This window comes from Epinephelus moara, chromosome 14, assembly GCF_006386435.1.
Source record: "Epinephelus moara isolate mb chromosome 14, YSFRI_EMoa_1.0, whole genome shotgun sequence".
NCBI lineage: Eukaryota > Metazoa > Chordata > Actinopteri > Perciformes > Serranidae > Epinephelus > Epinephelus moara.
Window position 1 is genome coordinate 4,657,551 of NC_065519.1, and position 21,115 is coordinate 4,678,665.

General features: G+C 43.3%; 1 protein-coding gene across 8 annotated transcripts in view; it reads left to right on the top strand.

Moving 5' to 3' along the window:
• mgaa (MAX dimerization protein MGA a) overlaps nucleotides 1-21,115 on the top strand; it is a 42,131-nt gene that overhangs the window by 7,780 nt on the left and 13,236 nt on the right. For 3 of the 8 annotated variants that reach the window (XM_050062928.1, XM_050062934.1, XM_050062932.1), the window contains exons 3-16: nucleotides 1,271-3,119; nucleotides 4,795-4,900; nucleotides 5,300-5,410; nucleotides 8,115-8,243; nucleotides 8,445-8,567; nucleotides 8,688-9,514; nucleotides 12,071-12,347; nucleotides 12,717-12,865; nucleotides 13,608-13,733; nucleotides 15,922-16,027; nucleotides 16,146-16,504; nucleotides 16,743-17,123; nucleotides 17,329-17,581; nucleotides 19,440-19,634. In XM_050062928.1, coding sequence (XP_049918885.1) covers nucleotides 1,271-3,119; nucleotides 4,795-4,900; nucleotides 5,300-5,410; nucleotides 8,115-8,243; nucleotides 8,445-8,567; nucleotides 8,688-9,514; nucleotides 12,071-12,347; nucleotides 12,717-12,865; nucleotides 13,608-13,733; nucleotides 15,922-16,027; nucleotides 16,146-16,504; nucleotides 16,743-17,123; nucleotides 17,329-17,581; nucleotides 19,440-19,634 — 4,991 coding nt within the window. The remainder of the gene's footprint in view (nucleotides 1-1,270; nucleotides 3,120-4,794; nucleotides 4,901-5,299; nucleotides 5,411-8,114; nucleotides 8,244-8,444; nucleotides 8,568-8,687; nucleotides 9,515-12,070; nucleotides 12,348-12,716; nucleotides 12,866-13,607; nucleotides 13,734-15,921; nucleotides 16,028-16,145; nucleotides 16,505-16,742; nucleotides 17,124-17,328; nucleotides 17,582-19,439; nucleotides 19,635-21,115) is intronic. The other 5 variants (XM_050062930.1, XM_050062933.1, XM_050062931.1 and 2 more) reach the window with 5 other exon arrangements.

Genomic DNA, 21,115 nt, shown 5'->3' on the forward strand with positions numbered 1-21,115 from the left:
AATATCGTAACATGGCTTAGATTACTAAATAAACATTTACCTCGTCGCTAGATAGACCTACTCCTGAAAAACTCGTGTCTGCGCAAGGCTTTTTGTCCCTACGAGGCCACCGTCATTTACCCGACGGGAGGGGTGAGCGAGTGAGCCCTGCAATCTAGAATTTGACCACTGATGTCACTGTTTTCAACGGTTTTCAACCCATTTTACACAGTGGCCCTTTAAGGTCCTCCATTGTGTCTGTTTACTGAGTCACGTTTCCTGTGTTGTGTTAGATATGATCACACTGCTTACGTCGTTGAAGGGGCCATTACCATCTGGCAATGATCCTGCCTACATTTAAGAGTACTGGCTGTGGTGGAAATGCAAAACAGATCTAGGGTTTAGGTACTATCCATATGGGTTATGTTCGGGTATTAAGGGTACTTTAACAAATTCTTTGACTGAAACATGGCTTTTTTGTGAATGAGGGGTAGTACTTGTTGTGACAACAGACATTAGCCAGATGTGGGAAACTTAGCTGGGATTGATGGGGGTATAAAGTTGCAGCATTAATGTGTTGACTTAATAATCTATTGTGTTGTTAGTCATGAGTCTAGTGGCATGTCATAATTAAGCTCTGCAGTATATCATGACATAAATCAATACATTTACATGACATAAGAGAATATTGATTTATTGTGCTAGTCCGACTAAAACCAGACTTTCAAAATACATGTAAACATGTTGGTCTGACTGATGTCGTACTAAATTAGATTTCTCAAAGTCAGACTAACACACCCATATCAGATCCAAACTGGCTTAGGTGATCTCCGCATGCTCCGCAGCGTCCGGCCCGGGCGTTGACCCGGAAGTCGAATAGCATTAAATGCGTAACAGAAGAAAAAGCTGGTTACAACATGGCGAAATCTAAATCCAAAGCCATGCATTTTTGGAGCTGTAAAGTTGTCCACTATGGTACCAGTTTGCCGCAAGCTAACCGTAGCTAACTTGTTTGTTGATTGTTTTGTATGTGAGGTAATAGGTCAACTGGAAAAAGTGTCCAGTACTAACAAGCTGAAAGGGGGCATATCTCCACCTGTCAGACATACTTTGGTCCATAAATCAATTCCCCTCCCATGCTTGTATCCTGGGACAAGGACAGTAGTCCAATTAAATGGCCTAGTCGAGCTATAACCACAGCTCGACTTAACTGTGCATGTAAACGTAATGAATGATGCTCAGTAATACTGATGGTACTAATGTGATGTTTTTATTGTTTGATTTCCTTCAGCAGCAATTCACATCCAGCTCAGAAATTATTTTCTGAACTGATCCGGGAGGCTCACGTTTCACTGCATAGATGTGACATGGAGGAGCTGGGATTCACTAACAGCACGTCTCACAGAAATGAGCAAACCAACACTAAAACCACAGCTTTGAAAAGCAATGGACAAGATAATCCCAAAAAGGACAGCATATCTGTCAAAACACAAAGCAAAACATCACCTGCAAAGAAGGGTGAAGTTGTTGTATCAGAGAGGAAAGTTAAGGGGGATAAGGACCTTTTGAATTCATTGAATTACAAAGACAATGTTGGGACAGTTCTAAAGTCTGAAGTCAATAATGTTGCTGCTCCAGCAGTGTCCCAGAACTCCTCTGGTGACTCAGACCAACAATGTAAGACTGACGCTCCATCAGAGGCGAAAGTAAAGCAACATAAACGGCCAGCACCTCTGCCTCTGCCAGCTCTTGCTCTTTTTTTGAAGCAGCATTCAACAAAATCTAAAGTAGCCAAGAGCAAGCTGGACTCTTCTCCTGCAGCACTCCCATCGGAATCTCTGTCTGATTCACAGAGTTCTGCTGCAACTCCTGCATGTTCGCCTTCTGATCAAGACCGCAAAGCAGCTGGTCCATGGAAGGACCTAACTGGATATATCACAAAGTCCAACAACCAGGACTCTGGACATGCTGCTGCACTTCCTAGACCAGATGAAATGGTTTTGAATCAGCCTTCCAGTCCATTTTGTCCTGTTGCCACTACAGACCGAAAGGGACAAAGAACTCATTTCTTGGACTCTGTTTCAGTTGCTGAAAGCACAGGCTCAGAGCTTGCAGTACAAGATGGTACACCAGTGTTACCCAACTCAGATCAGCCATCTTGTACCCTTGGGACATCTGTATCCACCATTTCCTCAACTCTTGCTACCTCTTCTACATCTTTCATTTCATCACCAACCCTCGACACAGTGTTACCTGCCCCAAACTCACCACAAACACCAACCATCACTGAGTCTTCCACACTACCTTCAGACTCGCCAACTATGAAGTCTGATTCTTTGCTACCTGACCCAGAGTGTTCTTCGTTTGGCTTTGAGCCTTTGTCCCCTGCAAGCTCTCCAGAACCCTTACCTTCCCTGCCCATCTTGTTAGCTCTAGATCTTGACTCCACTACTTCTGAACCACCTCCAAAAGCAGTATCTCCCAAAGAGTTGCAGCAAAGTGAAGACTCTGCTGCCTCTGTGTTTAAATGGCACACAGTGTTACCTCAAAGTAGGCTGTACATGGACACTTCATTCACAACATTTCAACCTACAACACAGACTCTTCCTTTAGAGTCTGTTCCGTCACCTTTGTTGCCTTCCCAGTCTCCTTCCCACTCTGAACCACAGACTCTCGACACCTCCACATCCACATCCACACCTCCCCCTGATTCTGCTCCATCATTTCAAGAAAATGAATCACTGCCCTTCCCTGCAGAGCTGTCCCCCCTTGCACTTCACTTGCCGCTGTCTCCAACCTTTTCTTCATTAGATGGAGATGCATTGTCACCCACCCCTTCAATCGCAGACCTTGTGCACTTTTTCTCCACCGAAGATGACTTTGGGATGGAGGTGGAGTTTTCAAACACAGAGGCAGTAGCTGCTCCCTGCCCACCTCCAAGCGCAGTAGAGGCAAATACACGCAAGCCTTCTCAGCAGGTGCAACCAGCCAAAAAACCCTGCAAGGGCAAAAAGAAGTCCCAGCGGCAAAAGCTTGCCAAGACAGATGTAGATCAGAACATGGATGCTGCCACCTACACTAACATGAGGCCTAACTTGGAGGAAGTTGAGGAGCAGTTATTTATCTCATTCACCTCAAAGGTAAAATGAAATAAAATATAATCTGTTTTCATGTGACACAATAATTTATCTGTAGCACATTAGTAAAGGCATACTACGCAGGATTATCCTGAAAAACTATATATTAACACATAAAAAGTACTCTCTCAGCTTATGATCATACCCACAGGAACAAATTTTTGCTTAGGGGTTCTGCACAGTATAAATGTGCGCGCATCACTATATATGTTTAAGGCGGCTGCCAGCTGCAGACCACTGTTCAAGACCAACAAGCAACAACACTGGTTCTTTTAAAGCAGGATATCGGGGGCATTATCAGCCGTGATTGTACCACCAAAAGTGGGTATTTTAAGCCAAACCATGATCTTTTCCTATCATTAACCCCAGCATTGTTGAAAGGTAAAGTTTCAACATATTCATTAATGAGGTAAAAATGTCAAATATCTGTGCTTTGCAGATATGAACAATTTGATCATTTATTCTGGCAATTATGATGAGGAGCTACAGGAATGTGCACACTCTTTCCTCAGACAGTTTCTCTCTGGACTGCGTGTGCCAAAATTTCAAAATATTTCTTTTTCAATGGTGGTGGACATCCAGATGTCGGTTTGCTGCAGCCACTCCTATATCCTGGGCAAAACATAATATTACGTCCACTTATCATCTGCTCCATCATGCAATAAAGCTCTATCCCAATGGATATGCCCCTGCAGCTGATGCCCCTGCAGCTGAAGTTCCCTTCGTCCAAGATATTTTATGAATCTAAGAATGCTTTCACACCTACCCTGTTTGGTTTGATTCAGTCAAACTCAAGTTTGTTTGCCCCCTAAGTGCGGTTCGCTTGGGCAGGTGTGAACACAGCAATCACACTCAGGTGTGCACCAAAACAACCAGACTGAGACCTTCTTGAAGAGGTGGTCTCAGTCTGGTTACAAATGAACTCTGGTGCGGTTGGTTTGTGGTGAGAAGGTGTTACGACCTGGATCTGAAGCAACTGCAGTCACATGACACATTGTTTGGGTTAAACATGAGCATGTTACAGTCCTGGAGGATTATTAATGTGCACCTCCTCCTGTACTGCCTTAATATGCATATTCAGCCCATCCAATGCATCAAAACATTGTTTTCTAGTTGGAGCCGCGCCTCGTTTTCAAACTGTATGGTTTGACTAAAATGAACAATGACAGGAATATAGTCCACGATGAGCAGTGCTAAAATCAACCTGCGTAGTTGTCCCTCCATTGTGACATTAGAAAGTGTCACATTTATCTTGCAAGTGTACTCTTCTTCAACGTTTGCTTTACTTCCTGGATTTTTCCAACATGGAAATTCTGACCAATCAAGAGCAGCTTTCTCGCTCAAGGCATTTGATCTGGTCCTCTTGTAAATGCTGCCGTGAGAACACGAACCAACGTCTGCCGTGAATCATTATTTATCTAGGAACTGTAAAGAAATGAAAGTAATGCTAACAAGGCTAAGAGTCAGATTTTTTTCATCTTCTGCAGGACGTCTGAAAGATTAATAAATTGTCTAATTGTAAATACCGCAGCTTTATGGTCAACATATTTTTCATTCTGTCGAGTCATTTCCTTTTGTGAGGTGTAACGAACATCAGAGCTTTTGACTGATAATCTTGTTTCTAATAAAGCATCTTACTCAATGTACTCATACAGAAAATCCAAAACTCATATTTCAGGAGGCCCTCAAACTTCACATTGCGGACTCCTCTGTTGGAACGGTCTCACAGCCTCAGACGACACCTGAATGTCAACTGCAAGAATCTGCTGACACACCTGAGAATGGTAACGGTCATGCTAGTACAGTTAACAGGAAGAAGAGGCTAATGCTTAGTTAGCAGGATGTTGTTCTTACATTAACTCACACTGGTTAGCCACAAATAACTACTAATAACATCACCTAGCTTTTTTAACTACCATGACATGAACTAGAATCAAACAGCTAGTGTAGCCTATTATAAGATATGCTAATTTTTTTGTAGCAGACATTAAGTCAATAGCTAAAAACCTAATACAACACTGATGATGTAGCGCCCTTTTGGCCCAACCTGGTAGCACTCTTCAGCCTGCCCTCACTGTTTGAGCTAAGCTAAGCTAACCACATCCTGGACAATGCAACAAGCTCAAACCGGTGTGATGTGATGTTTAATGGAAAGTGGATGTGATGAGGTTGTTTGTCTTCAGTAGAGACAGCAGAGAGTTTGGAGGAGAAGATCGCTGCATACGAGAAGATTCTTCTGAGAGACTTGAAGCTGATGAGACACAGACAGGTGATCCATCCTGTGCTGCAGGAAGGTATGTTCAACTGTAGTCAGAGAAATGCTTAAAATACCATCATTTTAATGTTCGTATTCCACGTTAAAGGCAGAGAGCAGAAAGTACAGACAGTAAAGTTATTTCAAGGTTCAGACAGGTTGTTGACATGTTGTAATACATTCAGGGCCGAATTCACAAAAGGATTGCGTGGCTTTTGCGGCCGCTAAACCGGTAAAAATGGAGCAAACAGATACCGTCTAATTCACAAAGCACGCGCAGAGGGTGAAATGCTCCACTAACTGCGCTGCCATGCAGATTGCGTCTCGGTGCTCCGGTGTTATTTGCACGTATTTAAATGAGGTAATATGCATATATTTGGCGCAAAAATTGCCTCTTTCTATGCAAATGAGCCTCATTGATAAACAAAGTCTAATTCACTAACACCAGCGCTAATAGCCACACGCAGTTTGAGTGAAGTAAATAACATCTTTAGAAAGCTGGTGCAAACTGGGCGCTCCTCTGTGGAAGCCTCTCGCCCAGACTTTCCAGTGATTGTGGCAGCAGTGATCGTCTGTTAAATCAGTCTGTAAATAATATTTTGACATTATTATTATAATCATTATTACTTTAATGGCATCCGAAGATATTGATGCGTTGAACAGGTGACAGTCTGCGGTCGTTCTCAAAACGCACTTCTGTCACGCACTTCAAAAGCAACTTTCAATAATTTATTTTACGAAACGGGGGAAACAAACGTGAACAAAAACGGTTCCATAATTCATATTAAATTCAAAAGATAACGAAAAAACAGCTACAAGTGAGAGGGAATAGTGATAAAGTGGTCAAACTTGGTCAAATCCACAGCCTCAACCCATCCGACACTGTTAGACTGACTCACCAGCAGACATCACTACATGAGGGTATACAGTATTCAGTACTTTGCCAAACAAAGTCTGCCATTGTTCTGCCATGGTGTTCTTGGCGCAAAGCCAGCATTTATACTTTGCCATGTGGCTAATTGTAATCAGGGGCAAATCAGGGGCAAACTGCACTCAGCTGCCAAACTTTGTGGGCGTGTTTGCGCTGGTATATCATTAGCGCAATATCCTTTGTGAATAGGACGTTAAGATGGAGCAAACTGCGGGTGCAAGTGAAGTGCAATTCAAGGTGCTATCAGCGGCCGCAGTTCATTCTTTGTGAATTCGGCCCTCAGTTTTAACTGATTATTTCAGCAGCTGCCATAGAACTTAACTACAAAATATGAAGTTGTACTCTGACTTTGGACACTTTACAGCACACTACATCCCTGTGTCCTTGGATAAGCACAAATGTAAAGAACCGAGTCACTTTCGGCCCATTCAGAATGGACCTGCTACCCACATTTGGACTACGACCTACTAGTTGGGAACCAATGTGATGGTTTATGTGCGTGACATTATTAATTAAAAGTGTATACTAATAGTGAGAGTATGTCTAATAATGATAGCAGCAGTATTAGGCATCAGGCAGGACCCCGGCAGCAGCGTAACCACGACCCATGATCCAAGTGCAACTGTGATCCATAAGAACCTGCGCAACAAGGGGGCACAAAGGATCCGAGAAAAAATTAGTAACGTGCATTAATAGAACGTGAATGTTTGCAGATAAAGAGAGAGTGAGCAGGAGAAAGGAGCTTGTTGTGTCATAGGTAGTCCCCCAGCAAAATAGGCCTATACCAGCCTTACTAGGGGCTGGTCAATGGTAAGCCTGAGCCAGCCCTGACTATAACCTTCATCATTGACGAAAGTCTTAAGGGCCTGACACACTAAGCCAACAGTTGGTTGTTGGTCAAAGTTGGGCTGCTGGTGAGCATCTGCCGGCCACGTCGGTGCGGTGTGTTCAGTATTGTATCACCTTTTTTTGGCCCATTTAGCATGTTGAATTGGCAACGCAGCATGTTGGCCAAAGAAATACTCTGACTGGCAGTTCAGCTCAGTAAACAAAGAGCTAAAGTCCAGGGGGAGTGAGACTAAAACAGACTTGTTACTTGGGTAAGATTATTTTTCTTTTGCCACTGAGCTCTTTAGCAAAAACATTTTATGATGGTTTGTGTTACTGTTCAGTAGCGCACAGTATTGTGCTCTGGTCTTTCAACTTTGGAAATTTGTTGTTAGTATGCTGGCTAACGTGCACGGTCTTGAATGACAATTACAGACAACTGCTGTCGGCTGGTGTAGAGGGTTATTTCCTCTCATGCACGCACGGAACGTACGTGCTGGTCAACCGTCGACTGTAGTCTTTGCGGTGTGTTAATGTGCAGCTTTTTTGGCTGAGACACAGTGTCATCAGGTGACACAACAGGAGGCCTTTGTTGCCGATAGCTTTCTGAAGTTGGTTTGGTGTGTCTACTCTTGTCTGCCTTTCGAACTGAAACTGGAAGATGGTTCCAGAGAAGATGAGCCTGATAGCTGAATGCTCTGGCCCACATTAAACTTTGGAGACTCAAGGAACCACAAGTACCCCTGCATTTTCTTAGCTCAGTGTTCATAACTCTGTAGCATCTCAAGATACTAATTAGGCTGTAAACAAAGACTGGTGCTCAGAAGAGGATGTCTTGGCTCGGATATCTTTTATCCAGAACCCCCAAAATATTGGCGATTGCCCTCTGATGCCAAATCATCATCAAACTGATAGCAGATAGGTTCACAGATTGATGTCCCACAGACCCAAACTGATTTCAGTCTGTTTTTCTCTGTAAACTCAGTTGGTCTGAAGCTGAGCCTGCTGGATCCGATTCTGGCCATAGACCTGCAGTACCTGGGAGTCCGTCTGCCCATCCCCCCTCCTGGAGTCTCTCTGGAGCCGCTGACCCAGGAGCTGCCGCCGTCTCAAGGTCACTACTGTCAAACATACCCCACTCAGGTTTAGAGAAAGATGGAGCTCCTGCCGCTGATTGGCAGCTTACATATTTACAGATTTCATAGAAAGTGAAGCTTGAGTTCTTGATTCTGTCATAACGTGTAGTGCAGTATCATACTATAGAAGTATTCATCTCATTGACTCTCAGTAACTTTCTGTTGTTCTTTGTCTCCAGGTGTTTCTGCAGCTTTTGTGTCACGGACAGGAAAAACAACAGATGTGACTCAGATTAAAGGTTGGAGAGGGAAATTCACTCCATCAGAGGCTCCTCCCCCTCCAACAGCAACCAAACCTGAAGGTGCCTCACAGCTTTGACAACATTAAAAAGGATTTATCAAGAACACAGATAGCGGAACACTTCAACATACATGGTATAAGTACTTATTTTGAGTTCATGTTTTTGTCTTGTGTCCTGTAGCTGGTCCCAGTTCAGATCCGCCAAAGAAGAACCTGTCTGCGTTCTGCAGCGACATGTTGGATGAGTATCTTGAGAATGAAGGGAAGCTGATTGATGAGCGAGCCGCCAGCTTCTCTCAGCCTCAGGTGGAACCGGTAGTGTATGAGCTGCCTACCAGGAGCACCAGCTACGTTCGAACCCTCAACAGTGTCCTGAAGAAACAGCCCAGCAGCTTCCCCACCTCAGACCTCATATCTGGGTTTGTCCCCCCGTCCAAGAGACCTAAACTCCCCGTCAGAGAGACCAAAACATCAAGGAAAGGAAACATGAGGCAGAAAGGTCCAAAACACCACAAACACAGTGCAGAACCAGGTTTAACAGCTGCACTCAGTCCAGCTGAATCAAACCTGTTCCCTAAACAATCCACAGTCCCAACAGCCACTCTCTCATCAGAACACACAGCCCCCGTCACTGAACCTCATACACCAAAGAAACACCGCCTGAAAGTCCAATTGGACCACACAGAACCGTTTACTCTCTCTTCTCAACCCACGAAGAGGAAGAAGCTCAAACCCAAGACCTTGTCCCAGACCCTCAGTCCCCTCAAGTCCACCCTCCCCCAGCCTGGCGTGTCAGAGGATATGGCTCCGCTGGAGTCTGACTCTGAACTGGGGACCGCTGTCGATCAGAACACAGAGAGCAGCAAGCAGAAGAACGGGCCGCCGATGACCCGAGCTATGCTGAAGCAGAAGGACCTGGAGGACGAGGTTGTGTGGGGGGGGCGACCTAGGACCAGCATCACAGAGGAGAGGGCCACTGTTGCTCTGACATCACTTTTTACGTTGATGGTAAGAGATCACAGCTGCAGGTGTCCACGCTGACAACAACCTGAGTGTGTTTACTTTAAGAAATATAAAGCTGCTGTTCTCATTTTCAGTTTAAAATAAAGACACACACAGAAAATTAAAAATAGATTTATTTTAAAAGTCGGAAGGATATAATTAACTAGATAAGATCCATTCTCTCTTCATAAGTGACCAAAATAAGTAACTTTTGTTTTCATTTTATTTTTGTTGATTGACTTATCAATTGAATCAATGTTCCAGAGCTGCAATACAATCTGCGTACTGAACATGATCAGTCAGACGCACACAAATGCAATTATAGAAAGTAACTACGTACTTTTACACAAGTACTGTACTTAAGTATGGTGTAAGGAATGTGGTTCCTCTGGTTAATTTGATTAATGTGGCTCCTGTGGTTAATGTGTTTTTTCTGGTTCCTTTTGTTCCTCTGTTTAGTGTGGACCCTTTGGTTCCTCAGGCTAATGTGGTTTCTATGGTTAATGTGGTTCCTGTGGTTCCTCTTGTTCCCGTAGGTTTTTCTAGTTCCTGTGGTTTCTCAGGCTAATGTGGTTTCTATGGTTAATGTGGTTCCTGTGGTTCCTCTTGTTCCCGCAGGTTTTTCTGGTTCCTGTGGTTCCTCTTGCTCCCGTAGGTTTTTCTGGTTCCTGTGGTTTCTCAGGGTAATGTGGTTTCTATGGTTAATATGGTTCCTGTGGTTCCTCTTGTTCCCGTAGGTTTTTCTGGTTCCTGTGGTGTCTATGGTTAATGTGGTTCCTGTAGTTAATGTGGTTCCGCTTGTTCACGTGGTTCCTCAGGTTTATGTGGTTTTTCTGGTTCCTGTGGTTCCTCAGGTTAATGTGGTTTCTATGGCTAATGTGGTTCCTGTAGTTAATGTGGTTGCTGTGGTTAATGTGGTTCCTCTTGTTCACGTGGTTCCTCAGGTTAATGTGGTTTCTATGGCTAATGTAGTTCCTGTAGTTAATGTGGTTCCTGTGGTTAATGTGGTTCCTCTTGTTCACGTGGTTCCTCAGGTTTAATGTGGTTTTTCTGGTTTCTTTTGTTCCTCTGTTTAGTGTGGACCCTTTGGTTCCTCAGGCTAATGTGGTTTCTATGGTTAATGTGGTTCCCGTGGTTAATGTGGTTTTTCTGGTTCCTGTGGTTCCTCAGGTTAATGTGGTTTCTATGGCTAATGTGGTTCCTGTAGTTAATGTGGTTCCTGTGGTTAATGTGGTTCCTCTTGTTCACGTGGTTCCTCCTGTGGTTAATGTGGTTCCTCTTGTTCACGTGGTTCCTCAGGTTAATGTGGTTTCTATGGCTAATATGGTTCCTGTAGTTAATGTGGTTCCTGTGGTTAATGTGGTTCCTGTGGTTCCTCTTGTTCCTGTGGTTCCTCAGGTTTATGTGTTTTTTCTGGTTCCTGTGGTTCCTCAGGTTAATGTGGTTCCTGTGGTTAATGTGGTTCCTCTTGTTCACGTGGTTCCTCAGGTTAATGTGGTTTCTATGGCTAATGTGGTTCCTGTAGTTAATGTGGTTCCTGTGGTTCCTCTTGTTCCTGTGGTTCCTCAGGTTTATGTGTTTTTTCTGGTTCCTGTGGTTTGTCAGGTTAATGTGGTTCCTGTGGTTAATGTGGTTCCTCTTGTTCACATGGTTCCTCAGGTTAATGTGGTTTCTATGGCTAATGTAGTTCCTGTAGTTAATGTGGTTCCTGTGGTTAATGTGGTTCCTCTTGTTCACGTGGTTCCTCAGGTTTAATGTGGTTTTTCTGGTTCCGTTTGTTCCTCTGTTTAGTGTGGACCCTTTGGTTCCTCAGGCTAATGTGGTTTAGTGTGGACCCTTTGGTTCCTCAGGCTAATGTGGTTTCTATGGTTAATGTGGTTCCCGTGGTTCCTCAGGTTTATGTGTTTTTTCTGGTTCCTGTGGTTTGTTGGTTCCTCAGGTTTATGTGTTTTTTCTGGTTCCTGTGGTTTGTCAGGTTAATGTGGTTTCTATGGCTAATGTGGTTCCTGTAGTTAATGTGGTTCCTCAGGTTTAACGTGGTTTTTCTGGTTCTTTTGGTTCTTCTGGTGAAGTTAGTTCCTTTGGTTGTTTTTTCTGGTTCCTGTGGATCCCCTGATTAATGTGGTTTTTCTGGTTCCTGGTTCTTCAGGTTAATGTGGTTCCTGTGGTTAATGTGGTTCCCCTGGTAATGTGATTCCTCTGGTTAAAGTGGTTCCTGTAGTTAATGTGGTTCCTATGGTTAATGTGTTTTTCTGGTTCTTGTGGTTCCCCTGGTTAATGTGGTTCCTGTAGTTCCTCTGGTTATGTGGGTTTTCGGGTTCCTCTTGATCATGTGGTTTATTTGGTTTGTAAGGTTAATGTGCTTCCTTTTGTTCTTGTGGTTCATGTGATTTTTCTGGTTCTTGTGGTTCTTTTGATTAATGTGGTTCCTCTGGTTGAGTTGGTTCCTTTGGTTACTCTGATTAATGTGGTTCCTCTGGTTGAGTTGGTTCCTTTGGTTACTCCAATGAATGTGATTCCTCTTGTTAATGTGGTTCTTTTGTTTCTGTGGTTCCCCCTCAGGGTTTTGTCAGTGAGAACCCGACCGCTCCCATCCAGCTGGTGCGGAGACAAGCCCCTCTCTGCCTGAACGAGTTCTGCCGGCTGGGCTGCGTGTGCTCCAGTCTGTCCCACTGCGTCAGGATCAGTCACTGTGGCCGGCCCCAGTGCATGCTGGGCTGCAGCTGCCTCAAACAGAAGGTGGTCCTCCTCAAGAACCTGGACGCCTCTGACTCCAGTCCGTCCCAGCAGGGGAACGTCAAGAAGAAGAAGAGGAAGAGGAGGATGAAGATGGCCTACAGTAAGTCCATCTCCTGCTCAGCCTCATTAATGATTCATCCAATCAGAGAGCTTCAGGCTCACTCTGAACATGTTTTGATCCATTCGGCGGCTGTGGTGCTGAGTTTGTTCTGACTGCAGTCACAGATGGCTGCTGTGGCTCATGGGTGCTGCTGCTCAGGAGGTCATGCACTGAGATTCTAGTCAGCAGGGAGAAGTAAAACAAAAACAAAATGAACAATATAAAAACATCTGCATTGGCCCATAATTTTACAGTTGGCTTTAGGGAACTGCATCCCTGATTCACTCTGTCATCATGTGACATCATGTGAAATAAAAAAGCCTCCATGTTGATCAGCTGCTGTTTGTCTCTGCTGTGTTGAACTTGTAGTCCTGAAGGAGGCGGACAGTGTTTCCCAGCCTGCAGAGCGGGTCCGGGTGCTTTGGAAGAGGGACAGCGGAGACTTGGATCCAGACCCGATCAACATCCCTAAACCAGCAGCCCTGTCCCGCCCCCCTGTGAAAACTGTAAGGCCTCAGGTATAATACTGATACACAGCCTCACAGCTCTCTGACATTTATGTGACATGTTAATATCACACCTGTAACATCTCCAACAACAGCTCTAAGTACATTGTATTGTTTTATTTTTCTAATCCTCATGTTTTACTCTCATTTTACTCATAATTATTGCACACTGGCCTTTTTACTTCCCTGGAGTAACATGAAAACACGTGACGCATAAAATCTTTTAATCTTGTGGATGTTTGGAGCAGAACTGAACAGACTCTAAAATGCCATCAGATACTGAGAGAATAAATTTCCCTCACAGTCTTTTAGAGTCCAAGTTTTACTTCCTCTGATGCCTCGTGTATTGACCAACAGTCCAAAACATGAATTAAAAAAGTTAAATGAGTTATAACAGATATTTTTACTTCAGTAACAGTAGTAATACCACAATGTAGAAATACTCTGGATTCAAAATGTTCCAGCCAGAAACCAGCACCATGTTGAACTTGTGCATGTCCTGAGTCAGTCAATACAATCTGAACATTTTATATGTTTTTCTTCTCTGTGTCGATGAACTCCACGACCCCACTGTTGTTTAACTTCCTGTTCTCTGTAATTAAATGACCCTCTGGTGACTACCTGTAAAGTCATGAAGTATCTCTGCAGATTTACTTCAGTATGAAACACAGCATTTTTCTTTATAACCAACACAAACAGCCTTTTCCATCGTAGTGAAGTTTGATAACAGTGTTGTCTCTGTGTCTGTCTGCAGGAGAGACGACAGGACAGCAGCAGCAGCGGCAGCAGCTGTGCCAGAGTCAGAGCTTACAGAGGGAAGAAGAAGAGCAGCAGGAAACAGAAGAGGAAGGATCAACTGCAGAGTCAGGACGATCCACCGGTAACACCTTCAGTCTGTGTGTCACATTCACAAGTCATGAGAGCTGATGTCAGGTCAGCTGTTAGGAAGGAGACTGACTATGTTCACTTGCACAAACATATTCCAGTTTTTGCCCTTACTTCATAAAAGACAATGTTCCAGTTGAGCTGTTAAATAATGAAAATGAATATTCCTAATATTTCTGTTCACATGCAACCGTGCATACTATTGAAAAGTGGAAGAACTGGAGCATCAAAATACAATTTTTTTCCACCATTGACAGATTTGTTGGATTGTGTGAACACAGCCTCACTCTTCCATCCCTTCAACCACCTTCTTGAAAAGGTCGGTGTCTGTGATATTTGTCACAAATCGATCGTCGCAAATTGAGCCTAGTGTTATTTCAGGCATAGTCTCTATATACAGACTCTACATTCAGTGAATGTAGAGTCTGTAGGCAAACCCCGGAGATCTTGCCTCCGGGAGAAGAGTGGAAGAGCCCTGGTTTCCGGTGCTAGGCTGTTTGAAGTCCGCGTGATATTGATCAATCACGTTTGAGCCGGCTGCAGTTGTTGCCAGGTTAAACGGTCCGTGCGGTGAACTAATGAGGTGGAACATAATTGGCGTCACTGCAAACTCTGAATCCATCGCAATGGTTCAGCATATTTACTTATATATAAACGGAAGTCGGAAACGGGAATTCACCTCCTCAAACCAGAATGCCAAAAAATCGGGGGTCTGCCCCCAGAGGCTGTATCGCTGTCTGCCGGAAGTCAGACGCCGAATACAGCCGATGGGTTCCGAGAATGGTTCAGGCAGGACACGATGTCAAGCTCAGCTAACATCTCAGCTGATCTCAAACAGCTCAGTCAACTGTTGCTGTTTCCTCTGCAAGTCGCTTTGCAACCCGCCTCCACCCCAGCTCCTCCTTGTCATGCTGCGTCTAACTTATCAATGTCATTTCTGTTTCTCATTGATGCTGCCCTGTTCTGTTTCTGGGGGGGGTCTTTGCTGCTGCTCTCTCTGCCTTAGGCTTTCTGTGTAGGCGCATGGAAGGGCAGAGAGGTGTGCTCTCTCTGCCTCATGCCTTCCTTGTATGCACATGGAAGGGCGGGTAAAATCTAATTTAATTTTCATTGTAGAGCTGCATGCAGCGTATTGATTCCCTCAGCCTCCCTCTCTGTTTATTATGATACTACTGCTGAGGGAGTGTGAGCTCTGTGTCTGGGACAGAGTCGAGCCATTGCGATGTTGATGGGAGTTTGTTGAGGCCTTTAAACAGCTCATGTTAGATGTTAGCCACTGCTGCTGTTAGTTGGTGATAACCGGACAGAGAGAGCAGGAAGAGAGTGGCTCACAGAGATGGTCATTTAGTGCATCACAGTGCCTTTGAAATGACTCTTTTCACTATCAGAATTTGATCCATTGAATCTGATAACATTTAGAAAGTCTAGAAGAGCTGAGCAGATAAATTATTGTATCCCCATTTAAGTTAGTGTAGCGCTAAACAAGTTAGCTGCTTGGCCAGTGGACAATTTGGGTAATTTCATACTGTGGAAATTGAGTTTTTTTGAGCAACTTTCATAGGAAAAAACAGGGCCCTGCCGCCCTCCGATGCCGTATCCAGTTCTCTTTATACATCCATGCCGATGAGGTGATTCTAACGATCATTATTGCATCTTGATGCGTCAAAATTTTTGATATCTGTACCGGATTTGTTTTCTCTCCTTGTACGACTACTTTTAAAACAGTGTATTTGAGTTTACTTCCATTATCTTTTATTAATTCAATCATAGTTATAAGTAGAACTAAAAAGTAGCGGACATGTTTACGTCTGTTACATTTATCGATCCAGTTGGTTCATCACTAATGAACATAGAGCCGGTCTTAAAGAGTTGTTACAGGTGATCATAATGTCGAGAATCAGAGTTTTAAATGATCAGTTTCTGACTTTTCTGCATCGTGGCATAATCTTACAAGAGAGAATTACGATGCAGCTAAGAATTGATTTGTTTCTTTGAGGTGGGAGGAGAGGAACAAACAGGTGGGAAGTTGCTGCTGCTGTTGAAGGATTAACAGAACCAGAGATGATTAATACAGAAACTGGAAATAATCAAAACAAACTCAATGTCCCAAAGATCTGTATCACTCAACCTTTAACAGTTTTAATACCATGCTGTTATCTGACAGTCTGATATTTGTCCTCCAGGAGACGTCTAAAGATGAAAAGTCTAAAAAGGTTCGGCTGAAGCCTTTGAAACAGAGAGACCTGACGCTGAAGAACACAGAGACCAAACCCGCCAGTCCTCCACCAGGTGGGTTTACAGACGTCAGCTCGTCCCGACTCACCGCAGTAATCTGTGAAGTCTTTATGAAACCCGTCTCTGGGGACATGACAGAAGTGATGATTAAGGTTTCTGTGTTTATCATCAGCAGCTGATCCGCTGCCTCTGGATCCCTCCACCCGGTCTCCCAGTCCTCCGTCCGAGCCGCCTCCGAAGCCGTCGAAGCGTCTGATCATCCTGGCGGAGTGCAAGTGGGAGAACGAAAGTGACCGCAGCCTGGTGCTGAAGAATCTGTGTGAGGCGATGGCATGGGACCGACTGGACGAACCTTTCTGGATCAAAAATTATCTCATCAGTCCCATTAGTCAGACTGTGGAGGACAGTGGTGGCAACCGCTGCATCCAGTACAAGATCCACATCTCCAGACCCCTGCTGGAGCCGGAGAAACCAGTGAAACCAGTGAAGCCACCACAACAGAGGAAACAGAGGGAGACAACACAACAGCAGGTTGGTCACGTTAACTACCGTCCTCCATTTTATCTGAGTGTTCATTTATTCTGTATAAAGAAAGTAGAGTCCAACACGTCCTCAACAGTCTGCGACCCCACAATGCACCGTGTCACATCATACAGACGTCATGTGACTCCACAGCTGTCAGTGATGACATAGCGTGATGATGAGTGATGGGTGTTATTTGATCACAGCTCCTGTGTGATGTTTTAAACGCCCCTGTGTCTTTGAGCAGGAACACCTGGAACAGGTTGTCATGAAGGCGGAGCCTGTTGACAATTGGCAGCAGGAGGTGGCAGAGCACAAAGAAGAGGTGGAAGAGGCAGAGCCACTTGAAGACTGGCAGCGAGAAGTGATGGAGGAGGAGGAAGAGGCGGAGCCACTTGAAGATTGGCAGAGAGAGGTGGAGGAAGACGATATCGAGGAGGAGGCGGAGTCAACAGATCACCAGCTGCATGATGGGAGAGAGAGTGGCGGAGAGGAAACGAATATGACGTCAAAGAAGACGAAGAGGATGATGGTCAGCATGGCTCTGCCGTTCCTGATAGGAATCTCCCCCGCCGGCTTTCTCTCGGCCAATAAGAAGCAGCCGGGAGGAACAGACCACCTGGTCCAGGTAAGAGCACCACGTATGGTTTTTACTGCAGTCTACATGTGTTAATCACAGTGTGAAGGTTTTAAAAAAATTAAAATAATATGACAAAGTTATGTTTTTTTAGTTCATTGTTTCAATAATTTGTCATCAGACTGTTAAAGCTTGGGACATTGGAATAAATAAATGATGTTTTGTGATATTCTGACATTATTTTTTGTTTGTACAGGTGAATGGGAAGCTCTATCCTCTGGCTAAGATCCAGCTGGGGAGGATGGGTGCGCTCCATCCCGCGAACCGCCTGGCAGCGTATCTCACTGGTCGGGTGGCGTTAAACAAGAAGCCACAAAGTTCCTCTTTCTCACCATCTAAACCTCCTCAGAACCAGAGTTCAGCCCCGACCGTCTCCTCATCTTCCTCTGTGGTTCCCACCCCAACGCCCACATCTCAGCCGTTAGCCACCATCCCAACCTCCCTGACAGGTAAACATACTTAACATTTTTATTGTACAGCCTGTATCTGCCATTCAGTGGACATACAGGTAATGTACTGTACTTTCCAGCAGACTCTACCCAAATAATGTGTTAGATGGATCAAGTAAACCAGCATCATTTCACTGAAGCTGTTTTCAAGAAAGATGCAGTGTTTAAATATTTTTAAGTATTCTTGTTAAAAACATCTCAATGTTTTTTTAACAAAAATATTTTTGCATTCAGCAACTATAACCAAAAAAATGTTAGTAAGCTACTGTAATTATTCTTAATAATAATTTATCAATTATTTGCAGTGTTAATAAGCTAGCTGCTTGGCTAATGGGCAATAATAATAAAGACAATGTAGACAAGCTATGCAAATGTTAGCTATAGCAGGTCGTAGATTGTCAAACTAACATTAACTGCCACACAAACATTTTATTAAAAACAGGAACAAAACAGCTTTCTTTTATTCCATACCAACAAGCTAACAGCAGTTAGCTTAGTTAGTGAGTTTACCTGCTCTTTAAGCTACGTTGACTTGCTAATGAGTTTGTTAGCATTATAGAGCTAATTATAGCTACGTTTATACTTTTAAATCAACTGAAATAATGCATTAACTTGAAGAAAAAATTCTGCTCCTCTGAATTAAAGAGATAATAATCTTGCTTATTCAGAACAAAGAATTTACAACATAGGAATCTCGCTAATTCAGAAAAACAGAGCATTTTTTGCCTCAAGAGAATGCATTATGCTTCTGTACAGATCATACTGACAAATGTTTTTGCTTTTTATAAAGATCAATGATGGAAACTCTATACATAATATGTTTTTGTATAATGCAAACAGCTAGCAGGATTAGTTATTAGTTGGTTAGCTCACAGGATAACACAGATAGCCTAGTGGCTAACGGTTAACTAGCTAACAATAGCTATTGGTAGTTCAGGGCTTACACAGATAACTAGTAGCTAACGGTTAACAAGCTAACAATAGTCAGTTATTGAGTTTATTTGTTTGGAAAAGTAGGTTAGGTACTTTTACTTTGAGTTAGTTAGCATTAGGGAGCTAGCATTAGTTAGGTGAAACAGCATTACACCACAAGATTGTACGGACAGAAAACCCAAACCACATTATGGAAGTTGACTAGCAGATTTGGCTCTCTGTGCATTAGCCAAGTAGCTAGCCTAGTAACTCAAATATTATTTATGCTTCAGACATCATTAAAGTGGTATTAATTTGTGAGGATTATCTTGATAAACAAAACAAGTATCATAAAGAATGTTTTTTTGTTTGTTGTTGTTTTTGCAGTAATCCAAAATCCAGTGGTAAAATACCATAGGCTTTTTGTCAAGGGAACCGGGGTGGCACTAACATCTTGGTCAGCCAGTAAAAAACACATCATTACTGCAAAACTTTGTACTTTTTTCATGAGAAATTAACAGTTACGGCTGCACACAAAACTTGTTTTATAACAACTTATTACTATAGCAATATGACAGGTTAAGTCCATTTTCTAACATGTCTGGTAGCAAGCTAATGATAGTCAGCTAGTGAGTTTACTGCGTCAGTAAGGGACGGGAGTTATTAGCATTGGAGTGCTAGCATTAGATCAATTAACACAGTTTCATAGAAGCATGGCAGTGAAAATTAAATCTATAACAGGACAGGTAAACATCCACTGAGGACGTTGTTGGTGTTTGATATGTTGAATTCAACTCTAACTGCAGTAATACTTTTATTAATGAATGCTCCAATGAACTGTAACAACAGAAATACCTTAATACTTAAGCTCTAACGACAGTAATACATTGGTACATAACAGAAGTTACAGCTTTAAAATCTTAAACTGGGCGTCTATCTGTCACAGTTCTTCAGCCTGCAGCAGTGAAGCTCGACCAATCAGCTGCCTGCTCTGACCAGAGTGCAGGTGAAGCACCTGAGGGGGTGGGGACCCGGGTCGTCACTTTGAAGGTGTACCCGCGTTCAAGGGGAGGAGGCACTCAGTTCAGAGTGATACCCCCAGCTTCTGGAAGCTCCGCCCCCACGTCGGGTAATATTAAAGGTCAGTTTAATGAGGACAAAATCATCATTAGAGATATTAAGGCCCGAGCACAAATGAAGTGAAAGTGCGAGGAACCTTTTTTTTTTTCCTGCTGCGCAGATGCATTTTTTAGAGGCTTATGATGCTCAAACACTCATGAAAACTGGCACGTGTGGCCAGCGGGCTCGCTAGCATCCCAAACACTAGCAAGGGTTTGGATAAAGTTCCTGTGATTTTCACGAAATTTCAGTGGATCATTGTTCCCATCCTGCTAGTAAGTCATCCATCTTGGATTTTGTGTGTTCAATTTCATTTCATGAACGTTTGGGGACTTAAGCTAAGATAAGATAAGATAAACTTTACTGTCCCAAGTGGGAAATTTGTTTGTTTGTGCAACTTTAGGATGCACAGAAACTCACAAAACTTTGCATGCGTGTTTGAACCAGCAGTTACTTCTATTTGGCGGTGTAATTGGGCTTGTGCCTGGCATTTCAGCTCTGTAGCACCCATTATGTATTCTCTGCCTTTGAGCCCATTTTTGACGTCTTGCTTTGCTCGAAAACTCAAGAAACTTGGCGTACTCATGGACACCTGTGAACTTTACGTGAACATGCAGCGATTGGTCTCCATAACGCCCCTTAACGTTTGGAAGGCCTCAATGTTACTCCGATATTCACAAAATTTGGTGTGCACATTCAGCTCCGCCTACCTGAAAGTCGGCCATTTTGAATTTTATGCATTTTTTGTGTATTTTATTATAGCCTTTACAAAATTTTCATGGAGGGTTTATCAGATTCTTTTCAAATTTGGGTGGTATAACTTTCAGACTGATTTGATGGTAAACTGTGAAGGAAAAGTCAATAGCTTGAACAATGATGTCATGGGTCATGTGAGAACAAGCCATTTTAGGTACTTCACAGTCATGAAACTTATGAAACTATTCTTAGAGGATTCAACAGATCCATCTTAAAGTTGGGCAGCAGAATCTCGAAGCCTTCACGATGCTAATTGCGTAGCTTTTTTGTGTTGTGGAGCTGCGTTGCCATGGCGAGCGGCGAATTTCGATGTTTTGATATGACAGGAAGCTGTTGTAACTTGACTTCACAGAGTCCAATCTGCCCCAGATTTTATATACTGGAGAAGAGTTCAGTTTTAAAGACATTTACATGTTAATGTTGGCTCATAGTCTTTGCACCACCTACTGACAACAGAGGCTCGACCTTACATGGCATCAGATTTACATGGAATTTACATGGTGTGGTCTACACATGATATACAGCAACATGACATATAATTAGTATGTGTGTTCTTTAGCACCACATAGTGGACATAGAAAGTTGTTATTGTCATTATTATTACTATTATTGTATTATTATTGCTGTTGTTATGGTTGTTGTGGATTCTTTTGCATTTCCTGTTTTATATCCTGTAGAGCTGGGCCCAAACAGAGAAGAAGTCATTTGACTGACCGAACTTGCCATGATATGTAGATCTGTAACTAA